This window comes from Canis lupus, chromosome 19 (assembly GCF_048164855.1).
Source record: "Canis lupus baileyi chromosome 19, mCanLup2.hap1, whole genome shotgun sequence".
Classification (NCBI taxonomy): domain Eukaryota; kingdom Metazoa; phylum Chordata; class Mammalia; order Carnivora; family Canidae; genus Canis; species Canis lupus.
Window position 1 is genome coordinate 46546223 of NC_132856.1, and position 25583 is coordinate 46571805.

The following is a 25583-nucleotide window of genomic DNA, read 5'->3' on the forward strand; positions in this document are numbered from 1 at the left end:
ATGACATGGGGCGGGCAGCAAGCTTGGACTCATGGGACCCTGGGGACCATGGGGAGGGGGTTGCTCTTCACCTTCAGAGCAGTGGGGCACCCTGAGGTTGGGATAGTCTTCCCCAAGATGCCCATATGTCTCCGGCACCTCCTTCAGGTCTCTAACCTCAGTGGGAGGTCTCAAGGCAGGTGACAGGATTTGATTCGTGTCTCCCAAAGAAAAGAGCAGCTGTGTGGATCTCACCAGTTCACAGATAGGGAAACTGAGGCACAGAGAGCTGAAGTCCCTTACCCAGCATCCCCGAATTCATTATCTCCAACCAGGAGCCTACAAATCCCTCCCTTCCAGCCACCCCATGCTGCCCAGTTGCAGACAGGTAAACTGAGGAACAAAGATGCCATCACTTCCTAAGTCCCCTGCGGGAATGCAGTCAGCCCTCCTCCACCTTCCCCCGCCCCTCCCCGGTGGATGCAGCCTCACTGGGGGACTTTCTCACAGGGAGGGAACAGCAGCGGCTGGTTTCACAAGTGGGTGGCCAAAGCCTGTCTCAGTTTCGGTTTGCAAATAGCGTCTGGCTCCAGCCGCCTGCGGCCGTCACTCGGCCTGGGGAGGTTTGCTGCGTGCCACCGCCACCGTCTGCGTGCCCTGCGACTGAACAACCTGTCAGCTCGGGGGAGGCAGGGCGACCCCGGGGTGGAGGGGTGGCCAGGGACCTGGGGTGCACCGAGCCCTCCTCCCCACGGAGCTTTGATCACTCGTTCCATCAGCAGTCCAATTGTGGACTTCATGCTTTACTGAATGAGCACATTTTATTCTCCCAGTGAGCACATATTAACAGCTTACTGTTTGGCAGGTTGTATCCCAGGTTTTAGCTCATCGGATCACCCCCCTTCAGCCCTGTAAGGCAGTGCGTTCGATTCTTGGGGCTGCTGGAACCTGCTGGGTGTAAACCAGCTTATGGAGACGGATTTCCAGTGGTCTGGAAGCAAAGTGGTGAAGCGGTGGTGACCTGCGTTCCTGCTGGGGGGTCAGAGGGAAAGCCCATCCCGGCCCCTCTCCTGGCTTCTGGTGGCCGCCAGCAGCCCTTGGTGTTCCTTGGCTTGTGGCTGCATCACCCCGATCTCTACCTCCATCTCCATGTGGCCTTTGTCTCTCTGTCTTCTTCTTCTCCTTCTCCTTCTTCTTCTTTCTTTCTCTCTCTCTCTCTCTCTCTCTCTCTCTCTTTTTAAGATTTTATTTATTTATTCATGAGAGACCCAGAGAGAGAGGCAGAGACGTAGGCAGAGGGAGAAGCAGGCCCCCCATGAGGAGCCTGATACAGGACTTGATCCCAGGACCCCGGGATCACGACCTGAGCTAAAGGCAGATGCTCAACCACTGAGCCACCCAGGTGCCTCTCTTCTCTGTCCCTTATAAGGATGGATACCTGTCATGGGATTTTGGATCACCCTTATCCAGAATGATCTTGTCTCCAGATCCAGAGCTCATTACATCTGCAGGAAGCCTTGTGAAAATTAGACCAAGTAAATTTGAAGATCTAACTAGCCTTCTGCAGCCGGGCATGGATGGAGCGGCGTCGTGTCCAGCAAGTGGAGGGAGCTCTGAGGAGCTGGACAAAATGAAAGGTTTTTACCGGAAGGAGGGTGGGGTAAGGCCGTTTTTAGCAAAAGAAAAGAAAGGGTTATTCTTTTTTTTTTGTTGTAAAGATTTTATTTATTTATTCATGAGAGACAGAGAGAGAGAGAGAGGCAGAGACACAGGCAGAGGAAGAGGTAGGCTCCATGCAGGGAGCCTGATGTGGGACCCGATCTCGGGACTTCAAGATCAAGCCCTGAGCTGAAGGCAGACGCTCAACCGCTGAGCCAGGGTTATTCCAGATGAAGCCACCTTGCTTTAGAGAGAGGGGCCCGGGGCCTTCTTCGAGGCATTACCTCCTCTTCCCTTGGGGGGTGGGATGGAGAACACCCCTGAGTCAGACAGCTCACTGGAGCTAAACAGAAAATTCCTGGCTGGCTGGTGAAGACTTACATTCTGGGGGAGGTTGAAACTTCAATGAATTTTTAGTGACTTGGCCAAAGTGGTTTTATTTTTAACACCCTTGAAGGTCACATTCCAACATTCTGGATGGACATATCTGTTGGAGGCCACAATCTAACATTCACCAGGCAGGTATTATCAGCTCTACTTTATGGGAAATTGAGGCACAGAGAGATCAGGTTGCTGATCTGAAGGGCTAGGACTTAAACCCTGGCTGTCTGGAGCCTGAATCTCCCTGCATCATTGCCCCATAATCACCTCCTATCTGCTGTGTGCCAAATCCTTGCCAGAAGCTGGGGACACCAAGGCGAACAAGAATTGGCAGCACCAGGGACGTGACCTGTGAACCTCAGGCTGAGAGATGTTCAGTGTGTTAGGGTGTGATCTTAAGATCAAGAGTCCGTGGTAGTGGGCTGCAGGGTGTCCTCCAAAAGACATGTCCACTCAGGGGGACACCTGGGTGGTTCAGTGGTTAAGCGCCTCCCTTCAGCCCAGGGTGTGATCCTGGAGTCCCAAAATTGAGTCCCACATCGGGCTCCCTGCATGGAGCCTGCTCCTCCCTCTGCCTATGTCTCTGCCTCTGTCTCTGTGTCTCTCATGAATAAATAAATAAAATATTAAACAAAAAAGACATGTCCACTCAGAACCTGTGAATGTGACCTTATTTGGAAATAGATCTCTGCAGATGTAATTAAGGTAAGGCTCTCGAGATAGGATCATCCTGGGATTAGGGTGGGCCCTAAATCCAGTAAGTGTCCTTTTGAGATAAGAGAAAGGAGGGAAAGATCTGAGACAGGAGGAGGCCAGGTAAGATGAAAGCAGAGACTAGAGCCAGAGACTGAGTTTTGTGTCTGATGTGACGTAAGGACCCAACTGACTTGTTTTCAACATGGACTCTCACTTCACAGATTCTTTTATAGAATAGTCTCCCCTCCCCACTGCTGGAATAGACCTCCATCTTGGAGCAAATTCCTGACCTGCATAGGGTGTCTCTGGGCATTTAATTCCAACCCATTGGTCAACATGTCTCTCCCTGTGCCATATCCCTCTGACTTAATTACAAGCTTTGTCATGGGTCCCCATATCTGGTAGGACAGGTAACGCCACGTGTTTTGTGTAAGTATTCTATTCGCAATCGTCTGCTCTTCCGGGTAAATTTTTTGAATCATCTTATCAAGTTCCTGAGGGGAAACCCCTTCTGTGACTTTAATTGGGATGGTGTTAAAACTTCAGATGGGGGGGGGGGCAAAACAACCCAAACCTTCAGATGGGGAGAATCGGTATCTTTTGAGCCTCAGCCTCCTTGTTCATGAATATGGTACATCCACCATCCCTATTGCTTCCTTGAGATCTCTAAAGACAGCCATTTCTTTTTCCAAATGTTGAGAACAACATTTATTTCATTTATTTTTCTTTCCAATGCAGGGAGGCCTCCAATCTGACCTTCTGTTTCACCAGGTTATCCCTGCTTCCCACATTGCTGATACCACTGAGTTGTTTTGTTTGTTTCTGGATAGACCCGTTTTCACAGGGCCATCATCTTCCCTTGTACGTTTTGGGGGTGCATATCAAGTTCATTTTAAGCTCCTGGACTATCTGTCCTCCTATTTCCACTCTTGGTGGAGGCCATGGTTCAGACTTTTCCTGGTGAAATGATGAGTTTCTCCAGATCTGGTCATTTGGATTCCAGCCCATTTCTTCAGGGACATCAGTGATAAAGCCAGCATCAGTCTCCCAGTCTCAGGGAATGGGATGAGAGTCCAGGTTCCCTAAAACTCAGGCTATCACTTCTCATTCCTCCTCCCTCCTCCGTCCAGTCTTTCCCTCAACATCTCCTGGGAAGACAGCCCATGGCAAGGTGGTAGGGTGGGGGGGTGGGGTCCCTCTTTATATTGCAAGTACCACCCCAAGGGTGAGGAAGGAGCAGCCACTGCTTGGGTAATTCCAGCCCTGGAGTGCCTGCCGGCAGGTGTGGAGGTGGGCACCACCTCTTCCCAAAATGGTAGGGAGATGCCAGGAGCAGAATTCCAAGCCGCCTCCTTGAGGCTGCCCGGCGCCTCTGTCTCAAGCCTGGGGCATTCTCAGAGTTTTCTCAGCATCCCCCACACTAGAGCCTCTGGGCTGGTCTCCAGGAAGTGTGGAGATTTCCCTCCATCCTGGACATCCCTGGGATCAGACCCAGGAGCCCAGAGGTCATTTTAAAATGCTTTGTGTTATGGAAAATTTCAACCATGCCCTGTCGTCAAGAACACACAGTGACCCCATGTGCTGTCCCCAGACTCACAGTGATCTGGGAGGCACTGACCCCATTTCCATGACACTTATTGACCTTATTAGGGTGCTGCTGATCCCAGGGTCATGCTCCTTACCCAAGATTTGAGATGCTTCTCACAGGACAAACCCAGCTCCAAAATCAAAATCACCCTCAAAACCCTCTCTCTCTCCCTCTCTCTTTTCTTTATCTCTCTTCCCCCATCTCTCTTTGTATCTCTCTCCTTGTCTCTCTCCTATCTCTCTGTCTCATCTGTCTCTCACAGGTGGATTGGGTGCCCTGTCCCACCTTCCCCAATTCCTGCTTCTACCCCTGAACCTCTCCAGTCTGAGTGGGAAGAGCCATACTGTTGAACCTCCGCTGAATGGTTGATGGGCTGGCCTTTTTTTTTTTTTAAGTTTTAATTTATTTATTCATGAGAGAGAGAGAGAGGTAGAGATACAGGCAGAGGGAGAAGCAGACTCCCTGCAGGGAGCCCGACGTGGGACTCGATCCGGACTCCAGGATCAGAGCCTGGGCTGAAGGCGGCGCTAAACCCCTGGGCCCCCCGGGCTGCTCTGGGCTGGACTTTTGAATGAAGCCAAAGCTGTACACGCTGGGCTCAACCCGGGCCTGGCTGCCTTGCCTCGTTGGTTAACCCCCCATCCTGGGGGCCACATTGCTGAGTCCCCAGAGCCACAGCCTTCAAAGGTTCCCTCATGGGGCTGTGAGCTCCCCCACATTCCTAATTCGGCTGCTTTCATCTCTTTTCTGTGTTATGTAAGCTCACGCTCGTGTGTATTTCACATAGGCTTTGTACACAGCACGTTACTATTTACATGATTTAAAATACAGATGTGGCATTAAGGAGGGTACATGATGAGATGAGCACTGGGTGTTTTGCTATATATTGGCAAATTGAATTTAAATAAAAATTTAAAAAATAAAATAAAATACAGATTAGGGGCGCCTGGATGGCTCAGTCAGTTAAGTGTCTGCCTTTGGCTCAGATCATGATCTCAGGGTCCTGGGAGGGAGCCCCACAATGGTCTCCCTGCTCAGCAGGGAGCCTGCTTGAGCCGCCTCTGTCTCCCTCTGCTGCTCGCCCTGCTTGTGCTCTCTCGCTCTCTTTCAAATAAATAAAATATTTTTTAAAATATGGATATGGGACGCCTGGGTGGCTCAGTGGTTGAATGTCTGCCTTTGGCTCAGGTCATGATCCTGGGGTCCTGGAATTGTGTCCTGCATCGGGTTCCCCGCAGGGAGCCTGCCTCTCCCTCTGCCTATGTTTCTGCCTTTCTCTGTGTCTCTCATGAGTAAATAAATAAAATCTTAAAAAAAAATACTGGTGTGTTTTATTTCGAAATGAGAAAAAGAACACTAGCAGGCACATCTGGACAGCTAGACTCTATAGCAAGAGCATTTTTCATCCTTCCATCGCTATAGCCAATAACACAAGTTCCTGGAACAGAAGACTGTATAAAAGCATTTGGATTTTGTTATGATGTTGCCTTTCCCCAACAGTCTTAAAATAAAATATCATATAACTATTTTAAAGGTCAGCTCTGTTAAGGCCTAACTCACATACAATAGAGTACAGCTGGATGAGTTTTGACAAAGGCACACAGTCCCGAAACTATCAATCTGGGTATATGTATTTCCATTACCCAGAAAGCTCCATCGGGCCCCCTTTGCAGATGACCCCCTCCCCCAGGTATACAGTAAGTAACAAATACTGAATGAACACATTTGCCTTTACCAGCTGGAAACAGTGAGTTACAAATTCAACTGGCAGGCGATAGAGACCTCTCCTGCCAAGATCCCCCTGGGCTGAGCCCAGCGCAGGCCCAGGAGGCTGGGGTGAAGCTCAGCCCATGGATATTGGCAATTGGCCAAAGTCTCATTTTATAGCCAGGGCTACTGAGGTCAGAGACAAATGACCCAGAGGGTCCAATGGCCCCGATTGCAGCCCTGGACTTGGCCCTCCATCTTCTTGCCCCAAAAGAGAATAAAAAGGAAAGGTGGGTGTTGTTATAATGGAATGTTTATGTCCTCACAACACTCATAAATTGAAGCCCAGATCCCCAGTGGGGTGGTGTTGGGGGCGGGAAGCTTTAGGAGATGATTAGGTCATGAGGGGGGCCCCCATGATGGGATTAGTGCCCTTAGAAGGAGACACAGGACAGCTGGCTTCCTCTCCCTGCTTTCTGCCATGTGAGGATGCGGTAAGCAGGTGGGTGTCCACAGACCCAGAAGCAGCCCTCACCAGACACCAGATCTGCTGACACCTTGACCTGGGACTTGCCAGCCTCCAGAGCTGTGCCAAGTACATGTTTGCTGGGTAAGCCCTCCATTCTGTGGTGTTTGTCACAGCAGCCTGAATGAAGAGTTGCCGCACCCCGCTCGCGGGGTCACCGCGAGCCCTCGGCCAGGGGCTTCATCCTGAATCTCAGTCTTCCTGTCAGTAAAATGGGGATACACCTGAGATCAACCTGCTGGGGCTTTTGTGGCTGTGAGAGGGAGCTCCCAGCAAGGCTCAGCTGGGCACTTTTCGGCCTTAGCAGCTATGATGACTGTGGGTGCTACTGTTGCCATCCAAGCCCTGGTTCTCAGTCCTGAGGGTTCCAGATGGGCACCCCAAAGCTCTTCTGTCTGCATCCTGACTCCACCTGGCAGCATATGGTCTTATCTCGTTCTTCCTGCCCTGTGTCCTGGGAGGTAGCCATGGCGATGGGACAGAGGAGGGTGCATTGGGTAGGCAGGTGGCTCAGGAAGTTCCAGTGCAGAGGCCGTTGTTCGTTGTTCGTTTCACCTGCACCCCCCGCTTTGTCCCTCTCTCCCTGCCCTCTGGCCAAGGATGTGCCCAGACTTTTGTCCTTCTTCCTGTGGACGGTTGAGGGCACCACATCCTGCCTGACTTGCCAGGCAAACCTGGCCATCCTAAACTTAGCCTTGACTATCTGCTGGAGCTTGCAAATTCTCAAAGGGAGCTGAGGGTGGCACAAAGCCAGGCCCTGAAATCGTTATGTTCCCTCTCACCCCAGGACCTTTGCACACGCTGTGCCCATTGCCTAGGATTCTCTGTTCCCTGTTTGTACCTGGAAAGCTCTGCCTCTGGGTCTCTGTCAAGTGTCACCTCCCTCAGAAAGCCCTTCTGGACCCTATGCAGGAGGTCCTGGGACCAGGTGTCTCCCTTTGACAGGTTTGCCCTGTGACTTGATACTCTGCATTTACGGTGATGACTGCATCAATACCCATGGGGTTGGAGTGTCTGCATACAGTAAGTATTCAACAAAGAATGATGGAATCAGGGGCACCGGGGATCCCAGGGTGGCTCAGCGGTTTAGCCCCTGCCTTCGGCCCAGGGCATGGTCCTGGAGTCCTCGGGATCAAGTCCCGCGTCGGGCTCCCTGCATGGAGCCTGCTTCTCCCTCTGCCTGTGTCTCTGCCTCTCTCTCTGTGTATCTCTCCTGAATAAATAAATAAAATCTTAAAAAAAAAAAAAAAAAAAAACCAGGAGCACCTGAGAGGCTCAGTGGGCTAAGCATCTGCCTTCAGCTCAGGTCATGATCTCAGGGTCCTGGGATGGAGCCCCGCATCGGGCTCCCTGCTTAGAATGCTTCTTTCTCTCTCTCTGCTTGTGCTCTCTCACTCGCTCGCTCGCTTTCTCTCTCTGTGTCAAATCAATAAAACCTTTAAATTAAAAAAAAAAGGTGATGAAACCAAACATTGAATTCAACAGCTGTTTATCAAATATTATCTTATATTCAATCAACAACTCCCTTGAGCTCTTCAGGGCATCCAGGTGCAGGGGACATCCTACGAATGAAGAGCCCCCCTCCTTCCTTCCTGTGGCCCAGAACCTCTTGCTGACATCCTAGTGAAACTCTTTTTTTTTTTTTTCCTAGTGAAACTCTTGAATAATGGTGCCATTCTTGTCACCCAGGCCCTGTTCCCCAGAGACACGTGATGCATTTATGAGCTCATCACCAGACCTTACTTGGGCTCATCCTCGTGATGAGGTCCTGGGGAAGACAAGGATGGTGAACATCTGTGCCATGATGCATGAGGCCCCTTCGTGCCTGGCCTGAGATCCCTTCAGGACCTTCACGACCTCCTGTCGGGGAGATGTCATCAGAGGAGAGACAGATTTGACAAATAAACATCTTGTTTTCTTGTTTTTGTCTTTTGTGGGTTTTTAGTATAAGTCAATCCCATGCAACGTTTGGGATATACTTATACTCAAAGTGTATTGGTTTTGATCTTTGAGCTCACCGAATAGACTCCATAAGCAAAGCTTACCCTCTCGAGTTGAAACAATTTATGGACAAGAAAACATCGTTTGAAATCAAATGGTGACAGACATGCCCAAGGAATAGCGTGGGGGTTTGATCCCTTTAGGAATCCTGTGATAGACAAATCTGTGGGGATGGCAGCTGACGGGCTCCAGAAGATCGGAGCAATGGTAATATGAGGAAATAGTATCATCATGTTGGAAGCCTTGGAACAAGTATAAACAATGGTGTGAGGGGCGTCTCGGTTAAGTGGTTGACTTTGTCTCAGGTCATGATCTCAGGGTCCGGGGATTTCGCCCTGCACTGGGGCTCCATGCTCAGGGTGGGGGGGGGGGTCTGCTTCTGCCCCTCCTCCTTGTGCTTGCCTGTGGGCTGTCTCTCAAATAAGTAAATAAAAACCTAAAAAACAAAAACAAACAAAAGCAATGAGTGTGCTCACCAGAAGAAATCACCTGCTTCCATTTGTCCCCTTTCCATAGCACCTGTTTTACTACAATATAAAAATCAGGTCATGGAAAAAAATCAGGTCAAGTGCAAAAAAAAAAAAAAAAAAAAAAAAAGGAAGGGAGAAAAGAAAGAAGGAAAGAAAAAGTATTTGTTGTTTTCTGAAATTCAATGTTCACTGGGTATCCTGTGTTTGGTCTGGAACCTTGATCCATTGTCATACCCATTTTACAGACAAGGAAGCAGAGGCTCAGATAAGTTAAGGGATGGGCACAAGGTGGCACAGCCAGGATTGAGCCGAGACAGAATGTGAGCCAGACCCTGGGACCCCACACCTTCAGGGCTTGATTCCTGCCTCCAAAAAGCAGGTATGAGCGTGGGGGTCCTCAGGCAGCAAAAGCCTCGCCTTGCCTGGGCCCAGAGTTCTTTCCACATTCCCACTCCCTGTGCCGGAGGCAGTCGCACTCGAGGGGTCCCCAGGCCCAGGGCCTTTGGCAAACACCTGCACAGGAACCCATCCCACAGGCCATCTGGACTCTGGCATCCGGAAGCAGGTCAGCTGGTCCCCTGTAAACAGCCGGCCCCATGTCACTGTAAACAGCTGGTGTCTAGAGTTGCTGTCACAGTGCCCAAGTCTCAGTGTGACTGCCCTGTGACTCGATACCCTGCCACAGGCTCCCGTCACTTGATACTTGGTAAACAGTGTTCGGAGAATGGGCAGCACTGCCCCGTTGGGTCCGTGTGGTGCTCGAGCCAGGGGCTGGGGTGTAGCTTAAAGCGGGTCCCGACACCTCGTGAGCCGTCCTCACTTGCTCTGTGCTAACGCTGCACACGTCGAGCCCTGAGACCTGTCATTCATCAATGGTCAGACACCGCTGGGGTCTCAGCCCCTGTCCCATTCTTAGCTGGCTGACCTGGAAGCCCTTGGAGCAGAGTTCCGGCCCTTTATCAACAGCGACTCCTGATACTTTCTCTGTTGCCCTCTGAGTGCCTCATCCAGAGGCTGCAGCCCTGGCCACAACCTAGAAGTGGCTTTTACACTTTTGGGTGATTGGAAACATTCCAAAAGAATATTTTGTGACACATGACAACTACATGAAAATTCAAGTTTCAGGGTTCATTTTAAGAAAGATTTTATTTATTTGAAAGAGAGGGAGAGAGAGAGAACAAGAGAGAGCACAAGCTGAAGGAGAGGCAGATGGAGGAGAGGCAGACAGCCCGCTGAGCAGGGAGCCCGATGTGGGGCTCGATCCCAGGACCCCGAGATCCTGACCTGAGCCGAAGGCAGATGCTTAACCAACTGAGCCACCCAGGCGCCCTAGTTTCAGTGTTCACGAATACGGTTTTATGGGGACACAGCCATGCCCGCTCATTTGCGTATTGCTTAAGGCTGCTTTCAGGGGAGCACTTGAGTGGCTGCAGGGCTCACAGGGCCTCAAATATTTATCATCTGACTTTTTTTTTATTTTTTTTATTTTTATTTTTATTTTTTTTAAAGATTTTATTTATTTATTCATGATAGTCACAGAGAGAGAGAGAGAGAGGCAGAGACACAGGCAGAGGGAGAAGCAGGCTCCACGCACCGGGAGCCCGACGTGGGATCCGATCCCGGGTCTCCAGGATCGCGCCCTGGGCCAAAGGCAGGCGCCAAACCGCTGCGCCACCCAGGGATCCCTGACTTTTTTTTTAAAAGATTTTACTTATTTATTCATGAGAGACACACAGAGAGAGAGAGAGAGAGAGAGAGGCAGAGACACAGGCAGAGGGAGAAGCAGGCTCCACGCAGGGAGCCCAACGTGGGACTCGATCCTGAGACTCTAGGATCACACCCTGGGCCGAAGGTGGCACCAAACCTCTGAGCCACCCGGGCTGCCCTATCATCTGACTTTTTATAAGTTTATCAGCTCCTGCTCTGAGCTCATGGGCGGTCCCTGTTCTCTGTACTGCACTCAGCATCCTGCCGGTCACCCGTGGTGCACACACCGTTCACATAGTGTGCAAACAACGAGTTAAAAGGTCCACCAGGTTCATATGCTGCACAAATGCGTCCCCTTCCCTTATAAGAGTCTCAGGCGGCCTGGTGTGCTGACATGCTGGGTGCAGCGAGTATTTGGACTCTGACAGCTGATGTGTCCTGTGTCAACACTTAATACTGGGAAGGGCAACCAAGATGAAACCCAAAGGGTAACTAAGAATCTGGCCAAGGAAAAAGGAAAGATTCCGCCACTCACGGCCAGGACCTTGAACTCTGAGCCCAAGAGCTGGATGTTTTCCTGAGGGTGAGGCGGAGCTCCGGCCTGTGGGAGCAGAGGAGGAGCACGCTCTGCCTGGACACGGGGACACCTCCTCTCCTCACCTTGCACTTCCCGTCTATGCTGTTGGCCGATGTAGCCAGCATGAGGAAGCTTCTAGGCCTATTCTGGAAAGAAAGGGTGAGAGATGATGCTGGGAGACTCTCCCAGTTTGGGGAGGGGTGCTGTCCCTGCACCCTGAACCCCCACCCTAACTTTGGAGCTCCTATTACAGAGGGGAGGTGGAGGACGGCCGTGAAGCCACCAATAGGTTGTAATTATGAATTGCCAGAAGCACAGGGGAGGGCCTGAGAGAATAGGGCAGCTTTGGTCAGGGAGGCTCAGGGGCCTCTGAGGAGGGAACATTTGAACTTAGGCCCAGGGGGCTCAGCGGTTTAGCGCCGCCTTCGGCCCAGGGTGTGATCCTGGAGACCCGGGATTGAGTCCCACATCGGGCTCCCTGCGTGGAGCATGCTTCTCCCTCTGCCTGTGTCTCTGCCTCTCTCTCTCTCTCTCTCTCTCTGTGTCTCTCATGAATAAATAAATAATAAAATATTTTTTTAAAAATGAGGAGGAGAAGGTAGGAGCCTTGTGAGGAGTGAGGGAAGGACTATCTGAGCAGAAGGCACAGCAACTACAAAGGGCCTGAGGTTGTGATAGAGGCTGCGAGGGCCAGGCCATGCAGGACCTTGTGGGCTTTGGGGAGGGTGTGTAAGGGATGGAATCCGAGCCTTGTTTCAAAGCCTCCATGGCTTCCCTGGGGTTAGAGCACTGAGACACCAGCACGAAACCCTCATTACACTGTTGGAGCCTTGGACTATCTCTGGTCCATTCCACAGATAAACCAGGCTTGTGTGGAGCTGCTGTGACCCAAGGTCAGAAAGACCACAGGCCTGGGCAGGAGAGTTTCCAGAACACACGGGCCTCTGGATCAAGTGGAAATGTCTTGCCTTCCCTTCTAAATCACACAGTTTGGCAGATCCTGAGGGCAATATGGCAGCAGGAGTCACCTCCTGGGCATCGGGCATGGCAAAGGTACCTGGCCAGTTCCAGAAAGTCAGCAGCATCTTGTGGTCCTGGCTATGCAACTGAGAGGCCTCAGCCCTTGTCTGTCTGGAGGGGACAGGCATGGCCAGACACCAAGGACCCTCAGCCCATGGTGTCAGGACTGGCTTGGAGAAAAGGGGTTTTTGAGGATGGGGTTTTGAAGGATGAGTAGAAGTTTGCCAGCAGGAGAAAAGCATCCCAGGAACATGGCATACAGGAGGCCCCAGTTTGGCCCCATCTGACCCCTGTGGCTGAGTGACCCCAGCCTGTCCTTGACATTCAGGTATTTTCTTCACTTGATGTGAGCAAGGACAAAGGCTCTACGAATTGTCGGATCTGGCCAGCCCAGGCTTAAATTCAGCCTTTTCCACTTTCTGGGTGACTCTCGCTAGTGAGACCCCACCAAGATTGGCCCCAGTTTACAGGAGAATAAACTGAGATTTGTAGAGGGAGCCCACACATCCTAGGATGCAGAGGGAAGTGGTCAGAGCTGAGTCAGGAGGGATCCCTGGGTGGCGCAGCGGTTTGGCGCCTGCCTTTGGCCCAGGGCGTGATCCTGGAGACCCGGGATCGAATCCCACGTCGGGCTCCTGGTGCATGGAGCCTGCTTCTCCCTCTGCCTGTCTCTCTGCCTGTCTCTCTCTCTCTGTGTGACGATCATAGATAATAAAACAAAAATTAAAAAAAAAAAAAAAAAGAACCAGGTTTAAAAAAAAAAAAAAAAAAAAAGAGCTGAGTCAGGACTCAGAGGAAGGGCAAGGGAACAGTCAAGAAGTAGGAAGTGGGGGCAGGGAGAGTGACCTGCCCAAGGCCATTATCCTGAGGCCCCAGAGATGGAGAGGAATGGAGGACCCAGTAGCTTAGTGGGCACAGCAGGTGCAAAGGCCCTAAGGTAAAAACATATTTAACAGTCTCCAGGAAGAGCAAGTGGGCCAGAGGCTGATGAGTGAGAGGCAGATGGAAAGAGAGGAGAGCAGGCTACCCCAGCACAAGCTAGCTCTTGCCAGCACCCCCCAGTACCCACTGCCGGTAGACCCCTGTGTCCAACACCAAGACCCAGACTCGCAGACCAGCCCACGTTTGCTTCCTGTGCGGGCCGAGATGTGCAAACCTGCATTCAAGCACATGCAACACGTGTGCATGTGCCTCAGGGCAACTCTGCAGACAAGGCTGACACGCAAACGTGTATGCACGGTCTCGTGGGCTCTGTTTATCTCCAGGCTGCCTGCAAACTTGCATGTGTGCTCACTCCGCCCCCCACCCCCCCGCCCCGCCCCAGCACGCGTCATGAGAAGGCTCAGGAAGCGCTGCTGGGGGTTCCCCTGAGAGCTGGCTTCCTGTTTTCAAAGAGGCCGAGAACTGCTGAGGGAATGTTTTAGACAGACCCAGCCCCCCCTCCCCTGGCTCTGCACACCCCAGCCAGTCCCACAGACCTTGGATTGCTTCTCTGCCTGGCACTGCCCCCATCCCATGGTGAAGTCAGGCTCCAGATGACAAACTGAGGCTTGGAGACCTACGGCCACTATCCCAGGGTCACACAGGAAGGGAGAGGTGGTGCTGGGAGTGCAGACCCTGAGCCCCACCCTGTCCCCCCTGGCACACAATGCCCAGGGGTGGGGGGGCTCACATATGGGGAGACGAGAAATGCCTCCTCCTGCCTTGGACTGTGGTCCTGTTCCCCGGGCTCCCGGGACTGCCCTCACCCAGCTCCAGGCTTTCCTGTCCCACGAAGCCAATTCTCCCATTCACCATGGCTCCTCATCCAGGTCCTCAAAGAAAGGCCATCTACACTACAAACACCAAAGGAACATCAGTTGCCAACGAAGCTGCCGGCAAAGATTTGGTCTCCTCCTTAAGGGGCTGGTGGGGGCACCTAGGAGCAAATAACCAAACCCTCTCTGTGCTCCAGCCCCATGGAGCCCCCGGAGTGGCTGAGGACACACTTGGCCCTGTCTCGCCTGCTGTGGTTGCAGAGGCTGTTCCCTCTGCTTGGGATGCCCTTCTCTAGCTCCTTGGCAAACTCCTCTTCATCCATCAAAACCCCACTCCAGTGTCTTCTCCTCCTGGAAGCTCTTCCAGGGCCCTCCAGCCCTCATCCTTCCCCCGGGCTCCACCCTCACTCCACAGGGCTGGGGGTGTCTGTGGATTTCACCACGAGGACCTTGGGACTCTGTTTTGTGGCAACTTGTGGTAGCAAAGATGGCTCGCATTATCACCTCCAGGGGCCCCCAATCCCCCAGGGTGACTGGCCCTGGCTGAGTCACATGCCTATTTCTGAGCCAATCCCTGAGTCTGCGGTCACCAAAGGCTCTAATTGGCCAGACCCAGTCACATGGCCACACGTGGTGCCACAAAGTGGACCCGGCTTGGCTCCATTTGCCCACCGAAACAGGCGGGGAGAGTAGATGCCCCCAAAAGCCCTTTACCAAGGCCTGAGGGGTCCTCTGCCTGCCCCATCCTGGCTGGGGGGTCTTGGGCAAGTCATCTGTTCTCTGTGCCTGTTTCCCCACCTGCGAATCGGGCTCCGCAGAGGGGAGGTATTAGAGCACCGGAGACCCACTGAGGCATGCCCCATCCGTCCCCTCCCAACCCCCCAACCCTGCTCAGCAGGCCCTGTGGACCCTGTCCCCGCCCCCCAGCCCTCTATTGTTCTCTGTGAATCCCCCAAGCCCCTCACGGGGCCTCCCATCCAGGCAGGCACAGATGGCTACTGGCCGAGTCACTTCTTCCTCCTGGGCCCCTTGCCCAGCCTGATGCTTTCTGGGGACTTTCCTGGCCTTCCTCGAATGTCAGAAATAAGGCGGTGGGGGCGGGGGGAGGCGGGGGAGTGAGGGCAGAGGTGCGTGTGGACAGGTCTGTGCACACCCTGGCGTGGGGTCCAAGCCCCCGTCCTACACCCCCTGTGACATGCAGGGCATCTTACCTGCTTCCCTCCAGAGTTGGGGGCCTCCACATCTGAACACCCTGCAAGCCCTCAGCCGGGGCCGGGGGTGCCCAGGGGGGCAATACTGTCGTACCTGTTCAGACAGGTGTCAGCGTGCTTTCTGCATGTGTGCACGCGCATGCACGTGGGTCCGTGCTCATCGAGGTCTAGGCTGTGCGCCCCGGTGTCGGCTGGCCCCTTTCTGTCTCTGCACGTGTGCATCCATTTCTGAGTGTGTGTGTGTGTGTGTGTGTGTGTACGTCGTAGCAGCCCCCACATGCAGCCCAGTGAGACCCTGCCCCTCATCGGGAAAGGCGCAGCTAGGGGAAGGAAAGCTCTGGGACAGACGGCAGGGCTGGGGTATTGTGCCTGTCGGGGGCGCAGGGGACAGTGGCGGGAAGTGTGTGCAGGGAACAGCTGGGGCGGCCGCAGGGACAGGAGGAGGCCGGGCCTGGGGTTGGTCAGCCAGGCTGAAGGGATGGGAGCTGCGTGCGGGAGCCGAGGTGGCTAAGGCCGAGCGGAGCTTTGGGATGAAATGGCATCAACTCTGAAATATTCTCCAAGGCTGGGGATACGGCAGGGCTCTGGGGTATACTGACACCATACTGACAAACAAGGAAATCTAGAACTCTGAGGAAGGGGAAAGATCGGGAAGCAAAAGGCATTGGGACAGGAGGGGAATTGAGGCGCGTTCAGGCCTAGAGACAGGGAGGATGTCCTGAAGAGGTGATTTGTGATCTGAAGCCTGCCAGGGAGAAGGTCTTGGGCATATCTGGGGAGAGGGTGCTCCAGGTAGGAGGCACAGCAGGTGCAAAGCCCCTGAGGTAGGAGTGAGCTGATAGAGGGGCCCCATTCAGGAAGATCTAAGCCCAAAGTAGGGAGGGGGGGCATCAGGGGGCAGCATGGGTGGGGAGCAAGGCCACTAGGACAGACTGTCCTGTAACGACAGGCAGACAGGAACCCTCCACTCCCACCCCACCCACCCCCAGGGCTCCCTGCTCGGGACAGAATGTGCTGGGAGGAGAGGCCAGTGGCTGTGCCTGGTGGCTGGAGCAGGGCAGCTGGAGGATTCCTGAACAGCAGCCCAGCTGGGCCCCGTGCCAGCCAGGGCGGAAAACAAGCGGAGGGTGCCCGGCCTGCCTGTCACCCCGTGGCCCCAGGGCCCGGCCAGGCTGGGGAAGGAGACAGAGATGGGGAAGGAGTCAGAGACCGGGAGAGACAGAGAGATAGCCAAGAGAGATGGTGGGCAAGAGATAGAGAAAGAAATGACAGAGAGAGATGCAGAGATGGTGAGCCAGAGACAGAGACAATGAGAGACTGACAGAAGGAATGGGCAAAAGAGACAGCGTGAAAATGTGAGAGGCGGAGTGGGGGGACAAGGAGGGTGAGTCAGAGACCTGATGCTTGACTCTCCAAACGGGTGACTGACTCTAGGCGGTCCTGGGAACAAGTGTCAGGCAGTAACACCCCCACCCCCATCAGAATCTTGGTCTACACCTGAGTTGGGGAGGGAGGAGTCCCCACCAGTCAACAGCCCCCTCAGGCCTCCCATGCCTGCTATGTGCTGGAGCCAGGGACACAGCCCTGCCCCAGCCCCGCCCTCAAAGTTTCAGACAAACAAGTGAATATCTAAATAAAAAATTTCAGAGTGACAAGGGCTACAAAGACAATAGGATAGGGGGATAGGAGAGGGAGTAAAAGGAGTGGCACCATTAACCAGGAAGTTGGGGTGTTCCTGAAAAGATGAGGCTAGGAGGTAAGAGAGGAGTGGGTCATAGGGAAGAAACTTTCAGCAGAGGGAACCACATGTACAAAGGTCCTGAGGTAGGAGTCGGCTTGGGGTACCTGAGTAGTAGTCAGAGATCCAGGGGAAGCTGGAAGGAGAGGTGGGTGAGAGATCTTAGGGGCTGAGGGAGGGGTGGGATTTTATCTTAGAAGAATATTTGGCCACTCTCCTCTCAACCCTGTGGGCCTCACTCTGCGTTCAGGGAGTTCCCTGAATTCTGAATGACCCAAGCCAGCTCCATTCTGGTTTTCATTTATCTGAACCAGATAATCCACCTCTTTTAGGGATAAGGTTCCAGACAGTTGCAGATGTAGGAGTCTGGGACACGAGGTGGCTCGTCCTCCCGAGCCTGCCGGGGGAAACCTTTTGTAGAACTACTCACATCTGCTGTTGCAATAGACACCTTAGACTCTTCTTGGTTTGGGAACATGGATCCGGAAGCTGGGATTTTGTGTCCTGAACACCCAGATGACAGGGAACTTACCACTTCCTGAGACTGCTATTTTGGGGGCCCGGGGTGACTGTGCTATGTGGGTACATCTCCCCTCTGGGGGGGGCCCAAAGAACCCTAAGTTTGACAGGTTCTGAACTTGACACCGGGTCAGCGGCTGCTGGACAGGGAAGGCCAGGCAAACCTCAGGCCAAGCAGCAGGTGCAAATCAGAACCCAAATTCAGGCCAGGGATGGGGGGGCAATTAAGGCTGTGGTGGGGAGGTATCCCAGAGTCTCAGATGAGGAAACTGGCTCAAGAGCAGGTGACTTGTCTGTGATCACTCAAAGAACTAAGCCTGAACCCCCACTTGCCAGTGTCCAACCCTGGGGTCCTTCCCCCGAGCTCACCCCTGCCAATGGTCATCCCAAGGGGCGGGGCCTCTGGTCTGGGGAGGGGCCTTCGGTCTGGGGCAGGGCCAGGAGCCCCACCAGGGCTGGCACTGACCTGTGAGGTGTGGGGGTTCTGAGTGGTGACTCCAGACCCTGCCCCAGTCGCCTCACTCTGTTTGACTCACTTTCTCTACCTTCTGCTCCAGCAGACACAACCTCCTTGCCACCAGGGCTGCCTCAAGGCCCAGGGAACATTCAAACAAATCCTTGTACGCCCGTGTCCACAGACAGCAGCCCCAGTCACAATCGCCAAAAGGTGGGGGTGACCCAACTGCCTATCAAGTGGGTGAAGGGACAATCAAAATGGAATCTGTCCACACGGCAGAATATTATTTGGCCATAAAAAGGAACGAAACATTGACGCATGCTAACCCTCGGATGAAACGTCCTGTGAAAATTTAAGCTGGGTGGAAGCCAGACACCAATGAGGCCATGTGTTGTAGGCTCCCACGTATATGAAACGCCTAGAACAGGGAAATCCAGAGACAGAAAGCAAATCAGTGGGTGCCCAGAGTGTCCTGGAGCTAGAGGGAGGTGACAAGTGCCCAACACCGTCAATGCACTAAATCCCACTAAACCGGAAGCTTTAAAACGGTTCACTTGAAGGCAAACAAATTGTGTCTTAAAAACAAAAGCCTTTCCCCGTTCACGCTCCCAGCCTCTGTGACTATGCTAGGGAAGGGGCACGGGATCGAGCTCCAACCTGAGCTCTTTGCCCCCTGCCGTGCGTCCTTGGGCCTCGTTTCTCCTTCCGGACAATGGGCCCCTCAACCCTCCTTGGCCTGAATGCCAATTCAGCCCTAGAGATCCTGACCCAAGACAGAGATCAAGGCCACTCAGCTTTCTTGGCAGCTGAGGAAAATAAACCGGTAAACCCAGTCTCTTCCCCCACACTTTTATTTAAAAAAACAAAAACAAAAACTGTAAAAAAGAGAACAATTTAAGGCTTATCAGAAATGCTGAGTCCCAGGCAGGGGCCCCGCCCCAGCCACGGGTGAGACTCTGCAACCAGGGGCTGGTCCGGCTGCCCCCTCATACTTTGTCCCTCCTTCCCTACAGGAGGTCTCCAGAGCTGCACTGGCCCTGCTCTGTTACCCCAGGCTGACCTCTGTCCCCAGGGCCTGGCTGAATATTTTGAACCGGGTTTTTTGGGTCATATGATATGCAGACAGGTCTCATGTCCTGGAGCACTTGGAGGAGCCCCCAGACAGTCCCGGCCTGGACCAGGAGTCTCTCTGGCTTCCAAAGGCTGGAGCAGTTGCCCCTGCCACCCACAGGTCCCACAGAGTTCCAAGGACTTGCTTCCCCAAATGCACCGGTTCCTGGGCCCTCTCGCCTGCCGGACCTTGCCGCGTGGCCTCAACTGAGGCACTTGCCCTCTGAGCCCCGGTTCTAAGACGAAGGGGGTGATCTCCAAATATCACTCAGCTCTGACCTTCTCCGACTTCTTCCTCTTGCTTGTCTGCGCGCTGAGCTGTCGCTTGTATGCCAAGGCCTCAGCTAGAATGCCCTTTGCTCCAGGAAGCCTTCTCTGCTCCTGTTTGGACTCTCCCAGCTCTGGGTCTCTTCCTCTGGTCCCATGAGACTGGAAGTATTTATGTCTGGCTACATCTCTCCCAGACTAGAAGCTCCTGGGGTTGCCGAGCCCTGTTCACGGGCCAGCGGAGACAGACAGATTCCGACAGTGGGCATTCACTGCCTTGTGAGGACCAGGCCAGCTAAATCAGATTCCCGCCTGGCTCTTCCTCTGTCCCCTGTGATGTTGGAAAGCCCTGCCCTGTTCTGAGACTCGGATTCCCCAACTTCAATGCCGTCCGGTTGGTCTGCTCTGGAGACAGCTACTCTCCATGTGGCCGGAAGCATGTGGGCGACCTCATCCCTTGAGGTATCCACTTGCTCAGCAGGTCATGCAGCGTGGCCTCATGGTCTCTGAGGGTGGGTTTGGATCCTCCTGAGAGAGACAGTCCCATTAAGCCTCAGGGGGCACCAGAGGCTCAGAAACAACCCACTTATCATCTCCAACTCCCACACTCAGCCAGGGGGCAACATGCAGAGCCGATGGGGTTGGGGCAAGGTGGGCTTGAGCCCAAATTCATCTGAGTCCCACCCCCACCTGTGCTCCCAGGGCCTGGGAGCTTCTCGGACCCCCAAGCTCACCTCGGAGTACAGGGGTGGCGGGCGGTAGCGGAATTCCTGGATATAGGCGAAGAAGGGGCCTTCGAAGCTCAAGTCAGTGTCCTGCAGTGGTGGAAAGGAGCTCTGCCCCACGGCTGCCACCTCCCCGTCTGCCACCACCTCTGAGTACTCGGGAGGGGCTGCAAGTGAGAGACAGAGTGGGTGAGGCTGGTAGAGGAGGGGAGCCCCAGAATCGGGGACAATGAACAGGGAGCCGAACTTGTGCCAATTCTGGGGCTGTGGGCTGAGAGTCTGGGGGGGACCTGTGGCCGCCAGCATAATCACTACTGTGCATTTTTATGCATGGAGGCATTGAGACTGGGGGAGGGCAAGTCACCCAAGCACCCGCCTCTCTACCCACCCAGCTCCCTGCAGGACGTTGAGCTCACCCTCAGGCCGCTCTGGCGGGGCTCCCAGCCCCCAGTCCAGCAGGAAGCTGGCGTGGCTGCCCACGCTGGATGAGCGGCTCCCAAAAGGGTGCAGGGGGATGGTGCCGATGACCAGTGGCAGCTCCAGGAGCAACTTGGATGTGCCAGGGATGTCCACGCAGACCTGGAGGTACAGACCATGAGGGAGGGCGCCCAGGCAGATGCGGCCGTCCCTCTTCCTCCGACCAGTGGGATGCCCTACCTTGAGGGAGTAGTCCACATGTAGCACCCGGCAGTGCAGGATGGAAGGGCCCACAGGGGGGATCCGCAGCGCGCGGCCCTGCCACAGCGCCCGCCGCCCAGGACCCACAGGCTCGCCGGCGAGACTGGCCACCACTGCTCGTTTCTGCTTGCGAGCGCCCCGAGCCATGAAGGTCTGCGTCTGGACCACTGCGGCCCGAGGAAGCACTGGGCGCGTGGAGCCATTGTCGATCTCAGCGAAGACTGGGATGACCTCACCTGTAGTGGGGAGCAGCAGGGCGTCAGATTCCCCATCTGCAGCCTTGATGCTGGCACCCTTCCCTTTCCAACCCTGCCTGCTTGGTACCTGGCGTGTAACCCTTTCGGTCGATCTTGGCGGAGAGAGAGACAAGACCACGGTTGCTGTACCAGGATCGGGCGACCTTCTCTAGAGCTCCCGCCTGAGGGGCCTGGTGGGTTGGAGGAAGGGATAGGAACAGGTCACTCTGTGCAAACCACAGACCCCCTGGAGCTTCCAAACCACCCCAAGCTGAGGGAGGAATTGGGGCAGGGTTCCTGGTTTTTTCTTAACAACCAGGTACCGTCTGTAAAATAACTCCACAGGTAAAACCCATCTTTTAAAGCTGAAGATGAAGTGAACAAGCTAATTACTACAGTGTGCAATTAGTTCTCCGGCAGCCATTATCATTACAAGCCCTAGCTGTCCCCTATTTTGCAGATGAACTAGGCTCAGAGAGAGTGAGGCAGTTGCCCAGAGCCACCCAGCAAACGGGTGCAGCTGAGATCTGCACCCAGCTCCCCTGGGCTCCAAGGACATTTCCTGCCTGCCTGCCTGCCTGCCTGCCTCCCTCCCTCCCTCCCTGCCAGGGCCCAGCTGTGATTCCCACTTTGTGAGGAAGTGAAGGACTGAGGAGCCAGTTGGGGTCACCCGGTAGCCAGGCCCCCACCTCCCCTGGGGGCAGCCACTCACCAGCAGGGCAGGGGTGTTGATGTCCACAGGCTCAATGACAGTAAACACCTTCCTCGCCCGGCGGGCAGGGACCCAGGGCCGGTGCAGGGTGGCCTTGATGCAGTAGCGGACACTGCCATGCTTACCCTCGAATGATGTTACCAGGGTCCTGGGGGTGGGGGTGGAAGGAGGAGACTTCAAAGGGCAAGAAACAGACACTCGCAGCTGAGGGGTGGTCCCAGAGACTTAGGAGGATGAAAGAGACACTAAGGACCTCCCTCCCCTTGGGGTCAAGAGGGTCCCCACATACCCAGCTATGGAGCCCTAAACCTGAAAGGGGCTGCAGGCTTAGGGAATCCCCCACAATTCTGCGCCCCAGATGCAGGACTTACGGAGGCAGCTGGAAGCTGAACGGGAATTCGTGGCGACCCGCAGGCAGCGTCGTGGTCTCCCCGGTGTCTGCAGGTAGGAGCAAGAGGGGGAGGTTGAGCTGCCGCCCGGAGTTCCAGGAGCGCGGGGCACGTGCGCCGCGTCGGGTAGCCGGGTAGCCGGCCCGTACCTGGCGCGAGTAGCGTGGCACGGTGGCTCACGACCTCCACACGCTCGCTGTAGCTCTGCGTGTACGCGGTGCTGGAGCCCGCGCTGCGCGACTCGGTCCAGTGCACGTGGGCGCGGCCCCGGGCGCGCAGCTTCAGGGCGCCCACGCGCGCCGGGCCCGCCAGCTCCAGCAGGACCCGGCCCGCGACGGCCTGGCCGCCGCTGAAAACCGGCTCGGCGCCCGCGCTCGCGCCATCCAGCTGCACCACGAACGCCTTCACCTTGTCGAACAGCATCGCGCCCGGGATGCGAACCCGCGACGCCCAGACCTTGGCCTCGAACCCGCGACGCGGCGGTACGAGGTGCGGAGGCTACAGCCTCGGAACGCGAACCTGCCCGGGGCGCGCAGGCGCACTTGCCGACCAGGTCAAAAATTCCTGCGCGCCCTGCGCCGGCGCTGCCTTTATACGGCGGGCGGGGCGGGGCGACGCGCGGGCCCCGCCCCCAGAGAGGAATACGCCAATGCGCGGCGAGGGGCGGGGCTCCGCCCAGGCGTGGAGCAAAATAACAAACCCCCAAGTGCCCTCTGCCCTGGTGGGCCCCAGAGTGAAACCGAAGCGTCGCGGTCCAGTACCGGTCTCTCGGGGACCCTCGGGGCTACAGTGGGGAAGCTTAGGGCCGGAGGCGGGCCCCGGGCTTGAGGTCACCCAGCTAGAGCATTTTGCCACTAGGTTTAATCATCAGCGGGTCACCACTTGCAGATCTGACCCAAGGCATGTTCTGCCCCGAGCAGGAAGGCTGGGGGATGGCCCGGCCCCACTGGGGCCCTGAGAGCCTAGGGCCACCCTGGGCGTCAGTTACCCCCCTCTAAGCGATGGGGAAGGAGGAGGAAGTAGGTAGGGCCTGCTTCTGCTTGGGCGCCCCTGCCCCCTGCCTGTGATTCGAATCCCGCTCAGCTGGGTGACCCCGGGCTAGTGACAACCTCTGGAACCTAAGGTTCCACGTTTGTGGTTTGTAGACAACCGTGCTCGGGCATCGGGCATCCCCCTCCCCCCGAGAGCCTGGCTCCCAGGTCATCAACCCACTCCCCACATGCCGCCACCCAGGCTCCCTCAGCGCTTTTGCCCAAGCTGTTCCCACCAGCCCATGTTCCTGTCGCAACTTGAGGCCCCAGCAAACTCCTACAAGCCCCCCGCGCCCCGGCGTAGCCCTTGGGCCGGCTGTTGGCACCCCCTAGCCTCAGTCCCCTCGCAGATAGATGCAAGTGGAGGGGACGTCCCAGGAACCCCGAGGGCCAGGGCTGCAGCGAGCCCTCCAGACGGTTTGTCCTCCTCTCTGGGCCTCAGTTTACTCCGAGAACCTCAATGAACTTTTCCTAGTCGCGGTCTGCAGGGCGCCGGCGCCCTCTGGTGGCAGCAAGATGCACAGCTGCTCCAACCCACCCCCTACCCTGAAGGCGACGCCACCTTTGAGGTGCCTTAGAACGACCCTGGGAACCCTCAGTGGGGGGCGGCCATAGCCGGACACGGTCCCCTGCAGTCAGAGTGACCACAGCAGCATGGGGGTCAGAGCAATACCTAACGGAGGGGCAGAGGCTATAGACGCAGCGATCACCCTGGGAGGCTGCGTGGAGAAGGGGACTGTGGGACTGAAATGAAGGGCTCCTATCTTCTCCCAGGGCCACCTGGAGCCCTGGAGGCCGTAACCCCAGAAGAGGGGGCGGCGGATGTGGTGAGTCTTTTTCACAGATGGCTCCCCAGAGGCCCAGAGAGGGGCAGGACCTCACCCAAGGTTACACAGCAGTTCTGCAAGCTTCACCCCAGTATCTTAATGAAGCAGGTGGTGAGTGGGAGCTGGGTGCAACCAGCCCCAATTTCCCTTGAGACTCAGGGGAAAGGAAGTGCCTCGGGGGGCCTCTTCCTGTCCCGCCCTAGGGCCCTCTAGGGCTGGGTTTCCACAGCTAGTAAGGAGAGTCCCCACATCTGGGGCTGCTGGGCTAAGGCCGAACGGCTGCGGGCAAAGCATCTCCTGTGTACAGTCCGCGGGCAGGAGACCAGGTCTCAGCTGCCTCCTGCCTCTGCCCACTTTACAGACGAGTCCGGCTTAGCTGAGGTGGGGGACGGAGGGGGGGCAAGGCAACCCCGGGAGCCAACATCTTCCACAGCAAACACAGCTCAGTGCTGAGGCACAGCCTCACCCCTGGCCTGCTCCTGACCGGCTGTGTGGCCTGGGTGTGAGGGGCTGAGGCTCAGAGCTGGGAGCCAGCTGGGAGTCTTCTCAGCCTGATCCCACCCCACCCCAAGTCTCCTCCCTCCCGGGGATGCACAGGGACCTGCAACCACCACCAGAACTCCCCACCCACCCAGGTGTGAGCTCATTCCTGCAAACACTAGAGGTAAACTGAGGGAGGAGGCACTAGTAGAACGGGAGATGGGGGGTCTTCTTTGGGAAAAAAGGGACCCCAGGTCTGGAGTTAAGGGCGGATCCTTGGATTCAGAGTGGAGGATGTCCTGACTACCCAGGGGTTCTTCAGACTCTGGGTCGGGTTGGGGGGGGTCCCTGCCTTTGGGTGGAGGGCTTCCCGGCCTTGAAAAGGGGGTCGCCCAGACCCCGAGAGGGGTTCCTGGGAAAGAGAGTTTGGGAGGGAGGGAAGGAGAGAGGGAGGTGGGTGGGTGGGTGGGTGTCCTGGCGGGCGGGTCCAGGCCCCGGAGAGAAGGTCTTCACTTAAGAGGGGTCACCGACACCGCACAGCGTCTAAGGCGAAAGTCCCAAAGTCTCCCGGCCCCGGGGAGCGGGCGCCGGGGGATCCCGGCTGCGGAGTGCGGAGCGAGCGGCTCACCTCGGAGCAGCAGCTGCCGCCGCCGCAGGTACGTCTCGGCGGCCGCGTAGTCGCTGGACACCGCGTTGATGCCCACGCTTCGGCCCTCGAGCCAGTGCGTCGCCGCCCCGCCGCGTGCCGCCACCTCGAGCGCCCTGACCCGCAGCGGCGCCGCCGCCTCCAGCAGCACCCGGCCGCACAGCCGCTCCCCGCCGCGGTACGCGCCGCCGGGGCCCCGGGCCAGCTCCAGCGCGAAGCTGCGCACGCCCCCCGGGCGCATGGCGCGGGCTGGGCGCTCGGCGGGGACGGCGCGGCCCCGCGAACTCGTGCCGGCTCGTCGGCCGCCGACTTCCTGGTCCTCCGCGGCCGCCGCCGTGACGCGCCCGGGCCGCCGGGGACGTGCCGCCCGCGTGCCCGCGCTGTTGACTTTGCCACCCGGCGCGGGGCGGGCCCTGTTTTTGTAGGGTCGGCGCTGTTGAGTCAGAGGCGGCCGGGCGGGCGGGGCGGATGTGGCTGGCCCGGAGCGGC

General features: G+C 56.0%; 1 protein-coding gene, 1 long non-coding RNA gene and 1 pseudogene across 3 annotated transcripts; 2 read left to right on the top strand and 1 right to left on the bottom strand.

The window, feature by feature from the left end:
• The first annotated feature begins 7117 nt into the window (after positions 1-7117).
• On the top strand, positions 7118-8460 carry LOC140611337 (uncharacterized). The gene is made up of 2 exons (XR_012012603.1): positions 7118-7559; positions 8226-8460. It is a non-coding gene; the product is annotated as an uncharacterized lncRNA (long non-coding RNA).
• Positions 8461-8495: 35 nt separating this feature from the next.
• Positions 8496-8795, top strand: LOC140611399 (small nuclear ribonucleoprotein G pseudogene; annotated as a pseudogene).
• Positions 8796-18826: 10031 nt separating this feature from the next.
• On the bottom strand, positions 18827-25350 carry ARRDC2 (arrestin domain containing 2). Of its 2 annotated transcripts, none has more exons than XM_072786774.1 (8): positions 25077-25350; positions 22093-22159; positions 21722-21869; positions 21098-21200; positions 20753-21009; positions 20512-20674; positions 20105-20262; positions 18827-19898 (listed from the first exon to the last, which is right to left on the bottom strand). In XM_072786774.1, exons 1-8 carry the CDS (start codon positions 25333-25335, stop codon positions 19845-19847), a joined length of 1209 nt encoding a protein of 402 aa, XP_072642875.1. In that variant the 5' UTR covers positions 25336-25350; the 3' UTR covers positions 18827-19844. The 2 variants fall into 2 exon arrangements, with proteins under 2 accessions (XP_072642875.1, XP_072642874.1); XM_072786773.1 differs by lacking the exon at positions 25077-25350 and adding an exon at positions 22260-24851.
• Positions 25351-25583: the final 233 nt, after the last annotated feature.

Coding starts and splice junctions, on each gene's coding strand:
- ARRDC2 (XM_072786773.1), bottom strand. CDS start 22,533: ATGCTGTTCGACAAGGTGAAGGCGTTCGTGGTGCAGCTGGATGGCGCG. Junction 21,010..21,097: donor CCGAAAGGGTTACACGCCAG/GTACCAAGCAGG, acceptor TCCCCACTACAG/GTGAGGTCATCCCAGTCTTC. Junction 20,675..20,752: donor ATGTGGACTACTCCCTCAAG/GTAGGGCATCCC, acceptor CTGTACCTCCAG/GTCTGCGTGGACATCCCTGG.